General features: G+C 46.4%; 1 protein-coding gene across 3 annotated transcripts in view; it reads left to right on the plus strand.

Moving 5' to 3' along the window:
• Positions 1-5,763: 5,763 nt before the first annotated feature.
• CD33 (CD33 molecule) overlaps positions 5,764-21,303 on the plus strand; it is a 31,455-nt gene continuing 15,915 nt past the window's right edge. Inside the window, exons 1-7 of one of the 3 annotated variants that reach the window (XR_003116867.1) lie at positions 5,779-5,846; positions 5,909-6,289; positions 6,496-6,774; positions 7,000-7,047; positions 10,525-10,609; positions 10,951-11,032; positions 11,504-11,568. Coding sequence is in view for 2 of the 3 variants with exons in the window: in XM_025367039.1 (XP_025222824.1) it covers positions 5,813-5,846; positions 5,909-6,289; positions 6,496-6,774; positions 7,000-7,047; positions 10,525-10,609; positions 10,951-11,032; positions 15,189-15,359 (1,080 nt within the window). In the remaining variant the exon portion in view is untranslated. Of the gene's footprint in view, positions 5,847-5,908; positions 6,290-6,495; positions 6,775-6,999; positions 7,048-10,524; positions 10,610-10,950; positions 11,033-11,503; positions 11,569-15,188; positions 15,688-21,303 lie in introns of those variants that run through there. The other 2 variants (XM_025367039.1, XM_025367040.1) reach the window with 2 other exon arrangements.

A 21,303-nucleotide genomic window follows, 5' to 3' on the forward strand; every position in this document is an offset into this window, starting at 1 on the left:
AAGGTGCATGCTGTCCTGTGTGACAGGATCTGAGGCCCAGGAGGCGTCGGCGGGCGCTGCAGCTCCTCCCTGCCTGCTGCAGTTGCCAAGACTGGGATGCATCATGCAGCTGCACTCCTCGATGGGCCAGAGTGGGCCGGGGGCTCGGCTCTGTCCCTTCCATGCCACTGGCCAGTTAGAGGGAGGCGGCCACCAAGCAGACGCTGGAGCCCAGAGCGGCCCCCGAAAGTCTCACCCAATTTAAAAATTACTGGTCCTGTTTTAAGACCGGCTGCTTTTCCCCTCAACAGGGTACTCTTCCCTTGTACCATTAAATATTCCTCAGCAAGTCCATTTTCGATGGCTGCAGGACATGCTGGTAAAATCCTAAACCCAAGTTCGTATAACCAGTGTCCTTGTTGGAGTTTTAGGTTATTCCTAAATTCACTATTAGGACTATAAACTAAAGTTCTCTGAAAAGGATTTTGCAGGAAAGAGACTTTATTCCAGTTAACAGTTTGCAAACCAGAGAGACTCCAGTGTAAAACGAAGGGTGTGTTCCATCAAGCCAAGGGAAGGGTCAGGTTTAGTGTCCTGCCCAGGCTCCCAATCAGGTCTGTTTATGCAAATGAAGGATTGAAACTTACTGAATTCTCATTGGTGGACACAGCTGAGCTCTGATTGGTTGGTTCAGGTGATCTCTGAAAGTCCCGAAGATGAAAAAGGTGTGGGTTTTTAGGGAAGTCAGAGTAGGTGGGTGACCTGTAGCCAGTAATTGGCCGCTTGCCTCTATTTTAAACTTAGGCCCAGTCAGCCACTCAGGATCCGTCTTGAAGGAGAGGCTCATTCAGGTTCACATTTGTTTAGAGGAATAACGCTGCGGGTTAGAAGCACAGGGGCAGACTTGTGCAGACAGGAGCTCGTGGAGGGGGAGTCGAGATGTGCAGGGATGTGATGATGTGTTGCAGACTGAGAAATAACAGAGAGAGAAAGAGAGACAGAGAAGGAGAAAGGCAGAAAGAGCCACTCAGAAATGTTCAATTCACAGGGTATCACAAGCAGTACTTGGAAATATATTTTTCTTTCGCTTTTATAATAACACATACTATTTTATTTTGTTTTACTTTAAGTTCTGGGATACATGTGCTAAACGTGCAAGTTTGTTACATAGGTATCCAGCCATAGGAAGGAGCGAAGCACCGTCACACGCTACAACATGGATGAGGCTTGGATGCATCACCTACGTAAAAGAAGCCAGACACACAGACATAAAAGACCACAAATTGCACGATTCCTCTTATACGGAGTGTCCTGAATAGGCAAATCTATAGAGACAGAAAGTCCAGTGGCCCAGGGCTGGGAGGGAACAGGTGATTGGGGTGTGACTACTAATCAGCACTGGGTTTCTTTTTGAGGTCATGAAAAAGTTTTTAAAATGTTTGTAGTGATGTCGGGCAAACGTACTTCCTGCAATCAAATCAAACGCACGTCGTTCTTCCTTCTGCAGAAGAGAATGGACTGCGACTCTGCCTGGTATGAGGCACCATCCTGTGATGATACTAAAAAACCCATGAATTGTACACTTTACATGGGTCGGTTGTATGTTATGTGGATTACATTTACTAAGGCTCTTACAGGAGGTAGCTAGTCAGCACAAGCAGGGCAGGAGAGGGCTGCCTCCTCCACTACCCGCAATGTCAGGTGGCCATCTGCTGACAGTCAGGTGGTTGTTACACTGTTTCTCTAAAATAATCATTGGTCGCAGCTGGTGCCAGACAACGGCCCTCTCCCAATAGATAGAAAACACCTGAAACTGGCGATCAGCAGCTTCCCAATACCATCTGCCACAGGACTTGGATATGTTCCCCTGCTAACCAGGCCATTTGCGGGGGGAAGAAAAAGATCATGTACTTCTTTTTAGGATGGTGGGGAGTTTAAGTTTCCCTTCGAAATAAGAAGAAAATCTTTCGAAACTATGAGTGACAGAACTTCAAAGTCCTCCGTTGGGAAGAACCCAAGTAACAAAAGTTTATTAAAAGAAAAACAGAGGTTAGCAACCTGTATACCTCATGTGCACATGGGAGACACCCAGGGAAAAGGAGTAAATTTCAAAGAGGTGGCTTTGACTTCAGGCTTAAACAGCATCTTCCACGGAAACAAAGAAAGAAGGGTGTGGGCAGGCCAGTTATCGGAAGGCAACAGGGAAACACACCAGGAAACAACAGCGAGGCTTGTTTTGCAGATCACATGGGTGCCTCTTCCCTTGATAAGAGTTTCGTGAGTGAGTCGTCTTCTCTGCCAGGTACAGAGGGAGACCCCTTCGCTGTTGGAGATTCCTTTGTAGATGTGGTTTTCCCTTTAAAAAAGGGAACTTCTTCCCTGTTTCTCAGAGCGTCTCCTGTGTCTGCAGGCTCTTGAAATAATCTTTATGCCAAAAAGGCACATCTTGGGGTGGCGTATTTTGGTCTCCTACGGCCATATTTTGGGGTGATGTGTTTTTTGTCTCTCATATTCTCATAAGGTTCAAAAGATCTATTGTAGGCAAAGGATTTAGAACATTTAATAATAAATTAATAATTAATTAATTAATTAATACTAAAGGCTCACTAACAGCGTTCTCCAATTAAAAAAAAACTATTTCCAGCTGTTTGCACAAGTCTCACATGACGTTTGACCTGATGTGTCTTTGGTGTGAAAGGACCGGAAAGTGAAGGGTTATGACTGCCCTCTGGTGGCCATACTGTGAATTACAGCCTCTACAAATCCCCGTAGAAGTTGGTCCCGACGGTGGAGGACATACTCGCTCATTCACTTCTCGTGTGTTGAGGATCACAGGAGGTTCTCCCGTGGCTTGTTCTGTATTGGATGGGAGGTTGGTAAAAAAAAAAAAAAAAAAAAAAAAAAAAAAAAGTCATCCCACGAACTGCTGCAGAGAGAGAAGAGGGCTTCCCTTGGCGCCACACTACAGGGAAGTTTTACAACAAAATCTTTCAGCACATGGGAGCAAACGTACTTCCTGCATTCAAATCAAACACACGTTGCTCTTCCATCTGCAGAAGAGAATAGACTGCGGCTCTGCCTGGTATGAGGCAGCACGGATGCACACGTACAGGCCGCTCAGAGCTCCTGAAAAGTGAGAGAAACAGACATACGTGGGAGCCTCGGCAGGGGTTGCCGCAGGAAGCAGACGCATCCGTAAGAAAAAGACGGACGAGGGACGCCTCATCAGGGGCAGCTTTGCAGTGTGAATTAGGAAGAAGGTAGGGAAACAGCCCCCACCATTTATTAAAGCATTCATTCGTGTAGACCTGCACTGAGCATGCGCTTTATTCTTAGCTGTGCTGTTATGTGGGGATGGAGGATGTTGGAGACAGGGCCCAGGAGAGGTCCCTCCTCCCCATCCTCTCTCTCTCTCTCTTTCAGGCTCCAGCCAGGGAGGGGGGACTCTGCTGGGGCCAAGGATCAGATGACAGAATCGTAGAAGGAAAGAGCTAGAGGGAAGCATGAGCTTGCTCCTTCTTCTGGAGCTGGGAAATCCATCTGCTCTTGGTTCTCAGGCCTTCATTAAATTCATTAAAGAAACACAGTAAGACTCACATATTCATATTTGATCTTCTGGTCCATGAACATAGTATGACTTTATTGTTAAAACTAAATGTGACTGGGCACAGTGCCTCACGCCCATAGTCAAAGCACTTTGGAGGCCAAGGTGGGAGGATTGTTTGAACCCAGCAGTTCAAGACCAGCCTGGGGAACATAGCAAGACCCCATCTCGCCTAAAAATAAAAACAAAAAATTACTCCAGCCTGGTAGTATGAGCCTGTGGTCCCAGCTACTAGGGAGGATGAGCTGGGAGAGTCACTTGAGCCTGGGAGGTCAAGGCTGCAGTGAGCTGTGATCATGCCAGTGCACTCCAGCCTGGGCAACAGAGCAAGACCCTGTCTTAAAAAAAAAAAAAAAAAGCACTAAATGTACTGAATTTTCCATTATGTGCCACATGCTAAATAACTTACAACAGATATTATTTACTGGAGACTTAATTTGTTGTATATCAAACGAGGATGCTACCTCTCTATTAGTAAGGACGAATTAAGAGTTATCTAGATACTATTGTATGTAGAGATTTGACAAAGGTAAGGTGGCAAGTACTAATATGTCCCAGGGATCAAGGGTTGCTGGATGCATACTACACAGAGTGATATGGACAACCACGTAGCTGGACCTAAAGTTTAATTTTCTCTGTACATTCCACTCATGTTGTCTGGAAATATTATGTCTTTGGGCCATATTTAACTGTGAGAAGCAGATTTTTACATGAAAATGTTGATCCATATCATGAGCCTCTAAAAAAACTTGCTTCTGCCCATACTGAACCAAATAGCAGCATGAACAGAAAAAAGTTTTTTTCTGCACTGGTTCATAGAACGAACATGTGTTCTCCCTTTTGTTTTACAGGAAGATGCTGCATAGTTCTTATTTTGGAGATGTCATCGACACTGTGCAAAGCAGTGTACTAGCTGCCAGGGGAAAATTCTATAGTCAAATTTCTTTCAAATTTTCCAATATGCTCCCATGACACATGGCAAATTCCCAATTTTTCACAGCTCTAAATCCAGACAGTATATGTGTGTGTGTGGTGAGGACATGAGGCTATGGATGGGGAACATCTCAAGGGCAGGAATCAGGTCAGTGGCATCTCTTCTCAAGCCCCACCTACACACAAAGGCTCAATGTAAGAATTAAAGAAAGAAGAAAGAAACATGTATGGTGGCTCGCCAGTCAAGACAGGTTTTAGAGAAAACAAACCTGAGAGGAGTTTCTGGCTGAGTTAGGTAGAGGCACACTCTCTTACAGACTAAGAGTTTTTAAGGATTTAGGGTGGGAGGGTTTATCAGAGGCTTGGGCTGCTTCTGTGTCTCTTTGTTGTGCTTATCTGGGAGGGAGCGTTGTGTATCTGTTCCCATACATCTTTTTGCAGCTGCAGGCATACCCCCTGAGTCTGCATTTAGCTTTCCAACTTAGTGCACCTGAAGGCAAAGGAATGTGCTTATTAAGGCCCACTGTTTTACTAGGGCCCATTGGATGAGGGTGAAGTTTGGCAATAACTCAAGAGACTTTCCCCCCATCTCCCTCTGTGCCTGAGCTGTCTTATCCGTGTTTCACCGGTCTGCTCTTTCTGGCTGCTTGTAGTTAGCAGAGAAGTGATTTCCTTGAAATGCATGAGGCTAGAAAGGGAGTTAGAACTTAAAGTGGCGGTGTTTGTCCGAGATGACAGTGGTCCTGCTCTGTCACTATGTCTTTAGTGAATGAATGAAGAAATGAATGGCTGCCACTTTCACTTTACCTAGGACTCTTCTTTGTTTCTCTGCCCCAGCCACTCACACAGACCCTATAGAATCCTATATCCTGCTGGACAAATCACCCCATGGATCTAGGGGAGTGACTCGGGCCAGGCCAGCAGTGACCAGCCCCCATGTAAACAGTTGTGCACAGAAAAGTACCTCAGAGTGGAAGGATTTTAGACATGGGGTTCGCATGTCTCAGATGGCCCCGGAGGTACTGGTCCAGGCTCCGGTGCTCCTGGGAGGCAAGACTCAGATTCTGCTCCATCTCCTCCCCTCTCTGGGCGGGTCTCTGGCATCTCTGGCCCATGAGGGTCAATCTGTGTGGAAGGGACAAGCTCTGAGCACGTGTGGGTCTGAGGTTCCTCTTCCATGCAGGGCTGCGGTCTCCTGCTCCTCCCCAGCTTCCTATCCGGCCCCCTAGCCCTTCTCCTCCACTCCTTTCCTGTTCTCTGCTCACACAGGGAGCCCAGGAAGCCTCAGCCTCAGACATGCCGCTGCTGCTGCTGCCCCTGCTGTGGGCAGGTGAGTGACTGCTGGGTGGGGGGTTGTCGGGCTGGGCCAAGCTGACCCTCATTTCCCCACAGGGGCCCTGGCTATGGATCCAAGAGTCAGGCTGGAAGTGCAGGAGTCAGTGACAGTACAGGAGGGTTTGTGCGTCCTTGTGCCCTGCACTTTCTTCCATCCCGTACCCTACCACACCAGGAATTCCCCAGTTCATGGTTACTGGTTCCGGGAAGGAGCCATTGTATCCTTGGACTCTCCAGTGGCCACAAACAAGCTAGATCAAGAAGTACAGGAGGAGACCCAGGGCCGATTCCGCCTCCTTGGGGATCCCAGTAGGAACAACTGCTCCCTGAGCATCGTAGATGCCAGGAGGAGGGATAATGGTTCATACTTCTTTCGGATGGAGAAAGGAAGTACCAAATACAGTTACAAATCTACCCAGCTCTCTGTGCATGTGACAGGTGAGGCACAGGCTCCAGAAGTGGTCACAAGGGAAGGTCATGGGTACTACAGGGCAGGGCTGGGATGGGACCCTGGTACTGGGAGGGGTTTAGGGGTAAAGCCTGTCATGCTTAGCAGGGGAGCTTGACCAGAGGTTGATCTTCTCTCAGGCCCTCACCTGGACGCTCCCTCTTGATTCTGCATCCCCCCCACTTCTTCTCACTAGACTTGACCCACAGGCCCCAAATCCTCATCCCTGGAGCCCTAGACCCTGACCACTCCAAAAACCTGACCTGCTCTGTGCCCTGGGCCTGTGAGCAGGGAACACCTCCAATCTTCTCCTGGATGTCAGCTGCCCCCACCTCCCTGGGCCTCAGGACCACTCACTCCTCGGTGCTCATAATCACCCCCCGGCCCCAGGACCACGGCACCAACCTCACCTGTCAGGTGAAGTTCCCTGGAGCTGGCGTGACCACGGAGAGAACCATCCAGCTCAATGTCACCTGTAAGTGCTGGGCCAGGATGCTCGGGTCCCTGAGTGTGTAGGGGAGACAGGATGGGCTGGTGCTGGGGACATTTCGTGTCCTGGGGACCTGGCTGAGTTCGGCAGTTAGAAGGACATGAGCCCTGTCCCTTCTGCATTTCTGTGGCTTTGGCAGGAGTGAGGGAAATGCCTACCCTTATCGCATCTCTATTCCCAACTGAAGGAAATCCTCTCTTCCTCTCTTAGATGCTTCACAGAACCCAAGAACTGATATCTTTCTAGGAGATGGCTCAGGTAGGAAGGCGCCTCCCTGCCTGAGGCTGTTACTGGGTTGAGTCTGTGTCACGTTTGGTCAGATCTGGACTTTCAGAGTCAAATGTTCAGAGGCAAGGCCTGCAGTTAGACACAGGTAGACATCGGGCACCTTGGATAAGGATATTTGGGGATGACTAGCAACTTCCTCCCTGCCCATCCAAATAATGCTCTTTGTCTCCCTCCTGTCACTGAATGTTTTGGGGTATTTTATTTTTAATTGATACATAATAATAGTACATATTTATGGATGGCATAGTGATGTTTCAATACTAATAACGTATAGTAATCAGATCAGGGTAATAGCATATCCGTCATTTTGAACATTTATCATTTCACTGTGTTGGAAACATTCAATATCCCCTCTCTAGCTATTTGAAACTATCTATTATTTTTAACCACAGTCATCCTACAGTGGTATAGAATACCAGAACTTACTCTTCCTTTCCAAGTGTGATCTTGTATCTTTTAACAAATCTCTCTCCTTATCATTGTTCCCCTAACCTTCCCAGCCCTTATTATTCTCTGTTCTACTTTTTACTTCCATGAAATCAACTTTTTTTAGCTTCCACTTATGAGTGAGAACATGTGGTATTTAACTTTGTGTTCCTGGCTTATTTCATTTAACATAATGTCTTCTAGTTCAATCTATGTTATAGTGAATAACAAGATTTCATTATTTTTTATGGCTGAATGATAATCCATTGTGTATATATGCCACATTTCCTTTATTTATTCATCTGTTGTTGGACACTTAGGTTTATTTCATATCTTCCTATTGTGGTTAGTGCTGCAATAAACACAGAGGTGCAGACGTTTCTTCAATATACTGATTTCCTTTCCATTATATAAATGCCCAGTAGTGGGATTGCTGGATCATATGGTAGTTCTATTTGTATATTTTTGAGGGAAAAAAACTACATATACTAGTAGTGGTTACACTAGTTTACATTCTGGTCAAAAGCATTTAAGAATTCCCTCTTCTCTACATCCTCACCATCATTTGTTAATTTTCATCTTTTTTTTATCATAGTCCTCCCAACTGGGGTGACGTTACTTCATTGTGGTTTTGATTTGCATTTCCCTGGTGATTGGTGATGCTGAGCATTTTTCATATATTTGTTGGCCATCTGTATATCTTCTCTAGAGAAATGTCTACTCAGATAATTTGCCCATTTTAAAATCAGATTGGGTGTCTTTGCCATTGAGATGCATGAGTTCCTTGTATATTCTGTATATGAATCACTTGTCAGATGAATAGCTGACAAATATTTTCTCCTATTCTGTAGGTTGCCTTTTCACTCTGTTGATTGTTTCCTTTGCTGCATAGAAGCTTTTTAGCTTGACATTATCTTGTTTATTTGCTTTTGCTTTTGTTACTTGTGCTAGCGAGGTCTTACTCATAGAATATTTTTCCAGACCAATGTCCTACAGCATTTCCCCTATGTTTTCTTCTAGTATGTTTATATTTTTGTGTCTTACATTAAGGTCTTCGATCCATTTTGAATTGATTTTTGCATAGGATGAGAGGTGTGAGTCTAGTTTCATTCTTCTGCATATGGCACCAGTTTTTCCAGCATCATTTATTGAAGAGACTGAGTGGGACCATAAGACTCTTCCTCCAGCTGGAAGTCCAGGCAGCAGGGGTTGGTTTCTCTGCTGTTCAGGACCAGAGTTCCAGCCAATCCTGGGCCCAGGCTCCATGCAGCTCTAATTGTGGTATTCAGCCATTACTGCAGGCTTAGGGGAACGAAGATGGAGTTACAGTGATGAAGAGGTGCGTGGCCACTGGCCCCCAGAGGAGGGTGCACTCCAGAGACGGCTGTGGTCTCGAGATGGTGCTGTGTCGCAGCAGCTTGCCCACAGGGGCTGGTTAGGGAGTTGGGAGTGCACACCGTGTGCTCCTAATCCAGAACCATGCAGCTGCATGAATTCCTGGCAGCTCTTCCAACTGTGCTCAGAGCTTGTGAGGACTGCAGGATTAACCTGTAGTAAGGAATGTAGGTATCTGCAGTGGGCACTGGGGGTTGGTTGTATTCTTCTGCTTCTCATTTCCCTACAAGGGGAAATCCTTCCTGTCTCTGGGACAAACCAATCTGGGCTGGGGAGAGGGAGCTGCAAAGTCTGGGTGCCTCCATGCTGCCCTCCTGGGCTTCCAATTACCACAGGTAACTCTCCACTCCCCTGCTGCACTACAGTACTCTGCCTTCGACACTCCACTCAAATCTTTGCTGTTTATTCATTGCCTTGGTCCTTTCCTGCCTGGGGGGATGGGGGAGGATGAGCTCCAGGCACCTCTGGTCAGCCATTTTGCTCCAATGAGAGCATTTTTTAATAGGTTTTATTTTTCAGAGTAGTGTTCGTTTCACAGCAAAATTGAGTGGAATCTTCTAGTCGCTGAACATCTTGGGAGCATTTATAAATGAACTTTATTTTTCATGAAAACATTGAACAGAAGGTACAAAGACTTCCCATATGCCCTCTACCCTTACACATAGTTTCCCTGGTCATCAGCATCCCCCATCAAAATGGTACATTTGTTACAATCAATAAACCTACATTGACATATCATTGTCACCTGAAGCCCATAGTTTACATTAAAGTTCAGTTAGTGTTGTATATTTTACAGGTTTCTAAAAAATGTATAATGACACGAATCCACCATGAGAGTATCATATAGAATAGTCACACTTCCCCAAAAATCTCTTCAGGGGATTTTTTTTTCTATTGTCCATACCTCAACCCTTACCCCTGACCTCTGTCCAAAGACCAGTGCTCTCTCCACTGCCTTATTCCAATTAATAATGGCATCTGGTCCCTCAGTGGACAGTGAGCCCAGTGAGGGCAGGAATAGTTCCCTCAGTAGTTGTCATCAAACTGTTGACAGATGATGCTCAGAGAAACGCCCCTGACTCTGAGTGTTGGGATCGAGAAGGTACAGCCAGGCAGGTCCAGGAGAACTGTCTGGGTCTAAGAAGGTCTGAGAACCACCTCCCTGCCCCACCCTGATTCCAGGCACTTTTTAAGGCCAAAAGGACCACCTTTGACCCTGAGTGATGGGGCCAGTGGGAAGAAAGAAGAGACAAGGCTTATCAGCATTCCAGTGCTTCTCTCTCTCTCTCTCTCTCTCTCTGTCATCCAAGAGGCTCAGAGCTTCACAGTCCTTCAGTGGCTATTTCTGAGGTTCATTTCAGAGAGACTGAGGGTGGAGAGGAACCTGGGTCCTAGGAGAGATGGTGTTTTATGCACCGGAGAGAGAGGGTGGGACAAGAGGTGTCAGGTGTACTGTGTACTTTGTCTCACGGTCATGGTCAATATTCATGTCTATGATGGATGGGAAGATCTAGGAGCTAAACCCCATTTTGGAGGTGAAGTCACCCCTCTCTACATGCTGGAGAGGAGGATACACATACCTGTTTATCCAGATTAGAGTTCACTCCATGTCTTTTTTGTCTGCAGGGAAACAAGGAGTGGTTCAGGGGGCCATCGGGGGAGCTGGTGTCACAGTCCTGCTCGCTCTTTGTCTCTGCCTCATCTTCTTCACGTGAGCATTTTCTCTGGGTCAGGCGTGGACCAGAGGTGAAGAGGATAGACCTCGTGTAGAAGGGTCCTGGAGGGGCTGTGAGGGCTGGAGAAAGGGCAGGGGGTGTGGTGATCTACAGAATCTAGCCTGTAGCCACTGGGCTAGGCATGGGTCTATGCTAGGGCCCTGGTCTCAGATGTCCAAGGAGTGGGAGGTAGAGGAAGACCTTGTTTCTAAGTTTTGTTTGAAGGCTCCTGGATTAATTCCACCCCTTACCTGCCAAAGTCCCTCATTCCAGGCTCATAACAATGGCCCCACAGCCTGAGAAAACCAGGCTCAAAGACCCTGGTGTCTCCCATCAGAGTGAAGACTCACAGGAGGAAAGCAGCCAGGACAGCAGTGGGCAGGATCGACACCCACCCTGCCACAGGGCCAGCATCCTCGGTGAGTGATGGGGCATGCTGGCATCCAGGATGCCCTGCAGACACCTCCTCCCAACATGGCCCACAGTCATGCCCCATTCAGCATTTCCAGAACTGAGCTTATTGTCTTTCCTCCTGTTTAACAGTGTAGGTTTTTTTGTTTTGTTTTGTTTTTGTTCTTTTGAGACAGAGTCCCGCTCTGTCACCCAGGCTGAAGTGCAGTAGCACAACCTCGGCTCACTGCAAGCTCCGCCTACCAGGTTCAAGCCACTATCCTGCCTCAGCCTCCCGAGTAGCTGGAACTACAGGCACCCACCACCATGCCCAGCTAATTTTTTGTATTTTTAGTAGAGACAGGGTTTCATTGTGTTAGCCAGGATGGTCTCGATCTCCTGACCTCGTGATCCGCCCACCTCGGCCTCCCAAAGTGCTGCGATTACAGGCATGAGCCACCACGCCTGGCCCCAACAGTGTAGGTTTTAATGTTATTCAGGTATGTTGAGGCCAACAGATCAGGAGATTATGGCCATTGAAAAGACAGTTTCTTGGCCGGGCGCAGTGGCTTATGCCTGTAATCCCAGCACTTTGAGAGGCTGAGTTGGATGGATCATGAGGTCAGGAGATTGAGGCCATCCTGGCTAACACAGTGAAATCCCATCTCTACTAAAAATACAAAATAATTAGCCAGGCATGGTGGTGGGCACCTGTAGTCCCAGCTACTTGGGAGGCTGAGGCAGGAGAATGGTGTGAACCCGGGGGATAGAGCTTGCAGTGAGCCGAGATCATGCCACTGCACTCCAGTGTGGGCAACAGAGCAAGACTCTCTCAAAGAAAAAAAAAAAAAAAAGATAGTTTCTTATTCAATGTTCCCAAGAGGAGAGGTTGCACCACACCATGCAAGGCCATATAGAAAAGCACCAGGGTCAGTCAGGAAGCAGAGGGAGCAAGGGGAAAATGGGACAAAAGCCTTTACTGTGGCTTTCATCGAAAATAATGGGCAAGACAGGGTAAGCAAGCTAGGCAGGTTTAGGACTGGCTACTTTGAACAATTTCAGCAGACTCGGGTATAGGAGTTGTCTCTAGTTGTCTGGTATGTGGTCCTGGGTTTATTAAGGGGGATTGTGGCCTGGAGTGTAAGAGCTCAATAAAGGATCCAGCTGGTAGTGTGGGCTTTAGATTGACTGGTTTGCACACGAAAGGTGCACTTGTATGCAAGCCCTTTATTAGCTCTAGAAATCTACTATCCCTGGGAGAGGTAGTCTCTCAAGGCTCAGCAATGCCCCAGATGTCGAAACATCAGGAACACTTGGTTGACACACCCCTAAATATGCTTCTCCTGATTGGTTCTCTGTCTCACTAATGGCACTCTTGTCCCCATTACCCAACCAGAGACATGGCCCCCTCCTGCCCCAGTCCTCCGTCTCTTCTTCCTGTGCCAGTATGCTACGATGCATGTCTGAGCTTCCTCTGAACACAGCTTAACACAATCACTCCTTCTGAGCTGAGATCCCCTGTTACTCCTTATTCTGCTGCAGCCTCACCTCCCATTTCTCCTCTCCAGAACATTACCTCCCTAAAAGATCATCGTCCCCTCATTCCCAAGTTTGAAATGCACTGCTTCTCCACACTCCTGAAAGGTTGGCGTTCCAACAACTGGGTCTGGCATTTGGAGCAGGAAAACCAGAGTCCCCTTCAGTGCTACGCTCCCCCAACATTAGCCACTCAGTCACCTCAAGCAGAGCAAGCTTTTTCATCTCAGAATCATTGCTGAGCTGTCCCTTCCTCCTCATATGCCTAGTAGCTACCTGCCCAACTCCAGTGCATCCTTCAAGCTCTGATTTTTTTCTTTAATTTATTTAACTCTGACTAAAGTGAACACCACAGTAAAGTTTTTTAACACAGGGTCAATAAGCACTCATTCATTCTGCAAATATCTATATAATCCCATTTGCCAGTTGTTCTAGGCCCTTGTGCCATTCTGTATTTTTATAAACATGTATTTTACAAATATAAAGTATTCCTCCTATCAGGGGCTTAACATCTATTGGGAAAAGGGATGAAAATAATGAACAAATAAGTAGTGCAAATATACATGAAATAGGCATGAAATAAGTGCTATGGCAGAAAATGAAATGGGAGAATGGATTGGACAGTCCTGGGGGCCAAAGAGTGGCCTTTGGGCAAACAGCTGCAGGAAGAAAATGAGTACAGTGTGAGCAGTAGAGAATCATCGAGGAAGCAGCGAGTACCATGGCTCTGAGGCTGGAGCACATCTGACGTTTTAGAGAAACAAAGTAGGACAGTGTGGATAAGGCAGTGTCGGGGGTGGGGTGTGGACTGAACAATGGCAGGTAGGAAATGAAGCTGAAGAGACATAGAAGCTGCAAATATTGCCGGGTCCTAAGTTCATCATAGTTATCGATGCATTTAGAGCAGAAGAGTGACATGAACTGACACTCATTTTGGTGGGAGTGACTCTGGCTGCTCTGTGAGAAACTCTAGTACGTAGCATAGAAGAGAAGATACCAGAATAGAGGATACACGGATAATCAAGCCAAGAGATGACTGACTCAGACTTAGTCCCAAGTAAGAATGATGAATCTGGTGTGGAGAAATTGGGTTCCGGATATGTCTTGAAGGTGGAGTCAACAGTATTTGCAAATGCAGTGATGGAGTGCATGCAAGGCAGGAGCAAAGATAGCTCATGGGCTCTGCTCGGTAAGGGTCTCAGATGTCATAGGTGGCTCCACAGATATCATAGATGTCATGGATGTCCAAGAAGACCCCATGGATGTCATAGATGTCTATAGATGCCAATGATGATGTTCACGTGACTTACTCAGAATTCAAACTTAAAGAATCAAACTGCCAATGACGAAAATCACCAACCTTGAAAGAGAAGTATATTTTCAAGTGTATGTCAAACATTATTTTGGTTACTGTAAGTTTGAGGTGCCTCTGAGACATCCATGTGGAGATGACAAGTAGCAGGCAAGTGTCTGGAACTCAGAAGAGGGATCCATGTGGGAGACACAGAGGTTGGGGGCTTCCATATCAACATCCAATAATGGATGAATCTACAAAGAAGAGAAGAGGTCCACAGACACAGCCCTGGAACCCTCCAGCATCGAATGTTAGGGAGATGAGGTGTAAATGGTGAGAAAGCTGAGAATGAGTAGGAGCCAATGACCAGGAAATTGCAGACTCTAGTGTTGGTGGCCAAAGGAAGATGGGGCTTCATGGAGGAGAGGTTGGTCATTTGTTTCAAACGCTGGTAAGTCTGGTAAGATACAATCTGAGAAATGGCTATTTGAATGTAGCTAAGCGATATGACAGCAAAGCAGATCTGGTCTTCTACTGGAGAAAAATCCCTTGACTAGAGAGAGTTCAAGAGAGAATGGGAAGAGAGGAGGCAGAATCTGTGAGTTGAAGGACTCTTTTGAGAAACACTGCACCAAATCTAGAAACAAGCAATGGGCCTGCACCAGAAAATGGTTGTACCCTGTAGACTTGCCAATTCTCCAGCATCTGCTCCTGTGTCTCTCGGGATACCATGTTCCCTGTTTGTATAGAGCTTTGCACCACTTGAACTAACTACATTCCCATAGCTCCACCTACCACACCGTGAGCTCCACAAGGAAAAGGCTGAGTTTTATCAGACCTCTATCATTCTACTCTCTCCTGTTCAGCTGCATGCTGTCACAATTTGCAATTACCAGTCTGTTTCTGTCTTCATCCCCTGCTGTATTGGAAATCACAGGGCTCCTGCTCTGCTTTGCTCCCTCCTGAGGATCCAGTTCCCAGCACAGAGGAGGTCCCAGAGACCTGGGACTGAGTTCAGGGTCAACAGATGTGTGACTTTGGAAATTACCTAAGCTCTCTGAGAGCTAGTTTCCTGGTCTGTAAAATGGACAAAATAATAGATGCCAAAGATGATGTCAGTGTAGCTGGCCATAATTTTTCCACATTAGTCTCTGTGAATATTGAAGAGAATTGGGAATCAATCAATACATGCTACATGTGTTAGGTAACGAATAAGTAAAGCCTTAATTAATAAACATTTGATGAAAGAATGAAAGAGTGAATAAATGTTCATTTTACTTCATTGACCCTCCTTGCCTTCTCCCGGTCCCCCTCCTCACTGCCCTGCTCTAACCCCCTTCTTTCCTCTCCATAAGAAACACCAGAAGAAGTCCAAGTTACATGGCCCCACTGAAACCTCAGGCTGTTCAGGTACCACCCTTACTGTGGAGATGGACGAGGAGCTGCACTACGCTTCCCTCAACTTTCATGGGATGAATCCTTCTGAGGACACCTCCACCGAATACTCAGAGGTCAGGACCCAGTGAGGAACCCACAAAAGCATCGGGCTCAGGTAGAAGATTCACATCCTCTACAGGTCGGGGACTAAAGGCGGATTCTTGGAGATTTAACACCCCACAGGCAATGGGTTTATAGACATTATGTGAGTTTCCTGCTATATTGACATCATCTTAGACTTTGTAAGCAGAGAGTCATGGAATCAAATCTGTGCTCTTTCATTTGCTAAGTGTATGATGTCACACAAGCTCCTTAACCTTCCATGTCTCCATTTACTTCTCTGTGAAATAGGTACAAGAAGTCCTATCTCACAGGGATGCTGTGAGAATTAAATAAAGGTATACGTGGAAAACGCCAGTCCTTGTGTAGTGAGAGTTTGGTGCATACTGGTTCCTTCCCCCTTGAACAGAAGTCATTAGTGATATTTGATCCCTGGAACTATATCAGCAACATGTCTATCTCACTTGCTGCTCAAATCCCCACCATCTATTTCTTCACTGACTTGCCCTCCAACATCATCTCTCTCTACTCCTGAATCTTCCCTTTCCATCCCACCTGTCCCCTACTAAGATTTCTGCTTTCTTTATGTCCTGCTACAGGGAAAATCACATATTAGCATTTGGGGAATTTTCTAAAACTCAGAGCTGACCATAGTCAAAATAGTTCCCTAGATCCCCAACCCACAAGAATAATTTGAAGCTTCTCAATGTGACATTCTAAGTCAGAGATGGTCAACCAGTACTAGCAAAGGGCCAGATAGTAAACATGTTCAGTTTTGCAAGCAATATGGTCTCAATTGCAACTATTTAATTCTGCCATTGTAGCACCAAAGCAGCCACAGACAATCTGAAAATGAATTATATGGCCATGTTCCAACAAAATGCTATTTATCAAAACAGGCAGCCCACGGGCTGTGGTGTGCTGACCTCTATTCTATGTTGTTCTGAATCCCGCTCAGTCTACTCTTCCATTGCCACACCCTACACTCTATGGACGCCATTCTGATGCACTCCTCCCTGTCTGTTTGAATCCACATGCCCTCTCCAAGAAGGGCTGTCACCATGTCATCATCAGGCTACCATATTTTTATCCTTCCAAATGACCTCAGAGGTAGATGTCCAAATTGAGACGGCAGAAAGAAGAAGCTCACAATCATCCTCCTAAAAAGCCCAGTTAAAATGATAAAAATCAGTTTAAGAAAACCAGCCCCAAATTCATCAGCAGCACCCAAACCATGACGGGGGGTGAAAGCATTATGCCATAAGCTCATAATGCCCTTTAGATAAACAAATGGAAGATTCTAGTGTTGCTTAAAAAAAATATGCGTGGGTCAGGCACGGTGGCTAACACCTGCAATCTCAACACTTTGGGAGGCCAAGCCCCGACCCTGCTAGGCTGTGCCCGCCTCTGCCTCCCCTGCCCATGGGAGTGGCGGGTGCCCCTCCAGGGTCCACCTCACCCAGCCCAGACCCCCAGGCGGCTCCGCCCCATAGATGGGAGGCAACTGCCCAGGGTGTAGGGGCAGTGAGGGCACTGCTGGCTGAGGGACCTGACCCATCCTGGGGAGGGAGGGTGAGTGTGTTGGGGAGGGGACAGCCCTGCAGATGTCAGAGGTGGGGCTGGAGCAGCACAGGTCTCCTCTGGTTACAAACCACTCCTAGGTGCATACCCAACAGAAATACATACAAATGTTCTTCAAATATACACAAGAATGTTCATAGCAGTACTAATTGTAATGCTGAAAATAATACCTACCCAATACCAATCAACAGTAACACAGATAAATAAATTATGGATTATTTCTGCAATGGAAGAAGCAAATAATGACTGCATACAACACGTATGAATCTTAGAAATATAATGTTGAGTGAAGGAACCCAGATACAAAAAGTACATACTATGTGATGTACTTGATATAAGGTTTAGAAACACTCATAACTAATCTTTGGTGTTCAAAGTCTAGATACTGGTGACCAGAGGGACGGAGGTCAGGGGCTCGTTGTTAGTAACGACTAGAAGGGGGCATTAGGGAGTTCTGGGAAATTCTGGTAAGAATCTGTTCTTTGGGGGGTTTTTGTTTGTTTGTTTTTGAGACAGAATCTCTCTGTCACCGAGCCTGGAGTGCAGTGGTGCCATCATGACTCACTGCAGCCTTGACCTCCCTGGTTCAAGCCATCCTTCCACGGCAGCCTCCAGAGTAGCTGGGACTACAGGTGTGCACCATCACGCCTAACTAATTTTTTCAATTTTGTGTAGAGACATGGTTCTCCATGTTGGCCAGGCTGGTTTTGAACTCCTGGGCTCAAGCAATTCTCCTGCCTCAGCCTCCCAGAGTGCTGGAACTATAGGTGTGAGCCACTGCACCCAGCCCAGGATCTTTTTTTTTTTTGATCTGGCTACTAATTGCCCAGATGTCATCACTCCATGAAAATTTTTTTAGTAAAACACTTGTGATGTGTTCCCTTTTCTACATGAATGTTACTCTTCAATCAAATTTACATTTATATTTTTATAAGATTATCCTTATTAGTATCTAGTTCTGATCTCCAAACCGTCAGCTTCCCCAGGTCAGGAACTGTACTATGTCCAGCCCTGTATTTTTAGAGCCCAGCCTTGGAACACAGCACATGAAGTGTACTCCAGTAAATCTTTGACATGACCTGAACTCCATCCAGGTGGGAACCACAAGGTTGGACTCTGATGAGGCCTCAAAAGTTACATTTCCAGCCCAGGCCTCTCTCCTAAGCTCTAATCTCCTATATTCTCCTGCACATCTCTCCCCGAATGACCTACAGACTCCATGCTTTCAATGCACCCCAAACTGGACTCATCTTTCCTTAAGTGTGGTTGTCTTCCAGGTTCCCCATCCAGAGGGGGAACTTTGAAATGACCTGAACTCAATCCAGGTGGGAACCACAAGGTTGGACTCTGATGAGGTGAGTTCAACTCTGATGAGGTGAGGACTCCCATCTACAGTCATGGCACTTGGTACTCAATGCCTGGGTGTCTTAGCTTGTTTGGGTTACTGTAGCCAACTACCATAAACTGGGTGGCTTATAAACAATAGAAATTTATTTCTCACAGTTCTAGAGGCTAGAAAGTCCAAGATCAAGGGGCCAGCAGATTCCATGTCTGATGAGGGCTCATTTTCTGATTCACAGACAATGCCTTCTCGCTGTGTTCTCACATGGCGGAAAGGCAGGGAAGGGAGCTCTCTGAGGTCACTTTTATAAGGGCACTAATCTCATTCATGGGGGCTCCACCCTCATGACCTAATCACCTACCAAAGGTCCCACCTTCAAATACCATCACACTGGCGATTAGGCTTCAACATATGAGTATGGGGGGACATAAGCATTCAGTCTATCTCATTGAGCAAGGACAGCATCACACCCCTGTGCCTGGTTCTAACCTGTCTAAAGACACAGTTTCTGGCCTACACTCATGGTTTCTTGTGAAACAGGCCTCCTGCCCTTCTCCAATCTCTCAGATCCCAATTTAGGTTCCTCTCTGCCTGTTCCTCTAAGAGATCACTGTTTGAACCACTTCCTGAATCTGATGAGTTTATACCTTGTCCTCCTCCTCCCTTCTCCCGGCTCCTTCTCCTCTGGGGACTGTGAGCTCCACTGGCCACAGTATGAAATACCTCAAGGCCCAAATACAAGGTCTTCTCCAGTATGAAACATCCTTCAACTTTGCACTACCCTGGGACAAATCTTAAACTCCCTCCTCCAGGATCCCACAGGTTCCCATCCATCTCTCGACCACAGCTATATCCCAGGATCTAGAATCTGTTAAAACTGTCTTAACGAAGGCAGCAATTAAAATTTTCACTTCCTTCACAGTGGCCAAAAATTAGAAGCAACCCAAGTGTCCATCAACTAATGAAGGAATAAACAAAATCTGGCATATTCCCGCAATGCAATATCATTCAGTCATTAAAAAAAGGACCGAAGTACGGATACATGCTACAACGTGTATGAACTTCGAAAACATCACCCAAGTGAAAGAAGTCAGACATTAAAGATCACGTATCATATGATTCCATTGATATGAAATGTCTAGAATAGGAAGTATATTTCTGGAGGCAGAAAGTAGATTGGTGGTTGCCAGGGGCTTCGAGGAGGGCAGTGACTGCTTAGTGAGTACACACTTTCCTTTTGGAGCAATGAAAATGTTTAGAACCAAATAGAGGTTGTGGTTACACAACATTGTGCGTGTACTAAATGCCACTGAGTTGTTCACTTTAATATGGTTCATTGTATGTAATACAAATTTTACTTCAATAAAAAATAATAATAATAATTTAAGCTTTCAAGGCAGACCTCCAGGATTTGAACACCTGCCTCACCACTGAACCTCCTGCTACTTCCATTTGCTTATCTGTTCAATGGGGATAATAGCACCACTTAGTTCATTGGTTCATCCTGAGAATTCAATGAATCAATGCTTGACAGAGTGGCTGATGCATGCCAAGTCCCCAGCTCTTGGGGGCTGGTCAAAGTGAACTCAGCCCCCGGCCAAATTCTTCAAGGTAATGATTTGATTCACTAAACGACCTACAGGTTTCCAGCTATATCCTTGTGGCACCAGGCTTCCTACTTGCGCCCTGATTACATGGGTGACCCTCTGGTCACGGGGAAAAGTGATGTGCAAGATAGCAAAAGATAAGTATAAAGTCTATTTTTTTTTTTTTTTTTTTTTTGAGATAGAGTTTTTCACTCTAGTTGCCCAGGCTGGCCTGCAATGGCGTGATCTCAGCTCACTGCAACCTCCGCCTCCCGGATTCAAGCAATTCTCCTGCCTCAGCCTCCCAAGTAGCTGGGATTACAGGCGCCTGCCACCACACTCAGCTAATTTTTTGTATTTTTAGTAGAGACGGGGTTTCACTATGTTGGCCAGGCTGGTCTTGAACTCCTGACCTTGGACGATCCGCCCACTCTGGCCTCTCAAAGTGCTAGGACTACAGGTGTGAGCCACCTTGCCCAGCCATATAAAGCCTATTTTAAGTCTCCATGGCCAGAGTTTTGTTTCACTTCTCCCTTTCCCTCTTCACCCATTCCTGTAAGTCACCAAGTTCCTGGCCTGTACGCTTCCCCTTACTCTCAGATCCAAGTCCCATCTTGACCTCTCTTCCCCAGAACATAACAAAAGCCTCTTCCGCAGCCTCTGGGCTCCAGTCTTACCCCACCCAGTCCATCACCAAAACCATCAGCAATGGGAGCTTTCTGATACTCACCTCTAACCCTGTATCTCTCTTTCTAAATATCCTCCCACACCTGCCCCTTTGCCTCAAGATGACGTTCTGACTCTAAGTGAGAGTTACTCAAGACTTTTCTCAGGCCAGGAACAGTGGCTCATGCCTGTAATCCCAGCACTTTGGGAGGCTGAGGCAGGAGGATTGCTTGAGGCCAGGAGTTAACACCAACCTGGACAACATAGAGAGACCCTGTTTCTACAAAAGCAAAGAACAATTAGGTGTGGTGGCATGCGCTTATAGTCCCAGCTACTTGGGAGGCTGACGTGGGAGGATCCCCTGAGCCCAGGGGTTCAAGGTTATAGTGAGCTAGATCATGCCACTGCACTCCAGCCTAGGTAATAGAGTGAGACCTTGTCAAAAAAAAAAAAAAAAGGCTGGGTGCCGTGGCTTACACCTGTAATCCCAGCACTTTGGGAGGCTGAGGCAGGCAGATCATAAGGTCAAGAGTTTGAGACCACTCTGGCCAACATGGTGAAACCCTGTCTCTACTAAAAATACAAAAATTAGCCAGGCACGGTGGCTTGCACCTGTCGTCCCAGCTACTTGGGAGGCTGAGGCAGGAGAATCGCTTGAACTTGGGAGGCAGGGGTTGCAGTGAGCTGAGATCACACCACTGCACTCCAGCCTGGGCGACAGAGCAAGACTCTTTCTCAAAAAAAAAAAAAAAACAACTTTTTACAATCTCACCCTCAGCCACCATCCCTCACACATCT

The sequence above is a fragment of the Theropithecus gelada genome, chromosome 19, assembly GCF_003255815.1.
Source record: "Theropithecus gelada isolate Dixy chromosome 19, Tgel_1.0, whole genome shotgun sequence".
Classification (NCBI taxonomy): domain Eukaryota; kingdom Metazoa; phylum Chordata; class Mammalia; order Primates; family Cercopithecidae; genus Theropithecus; species Theropithecus gelada.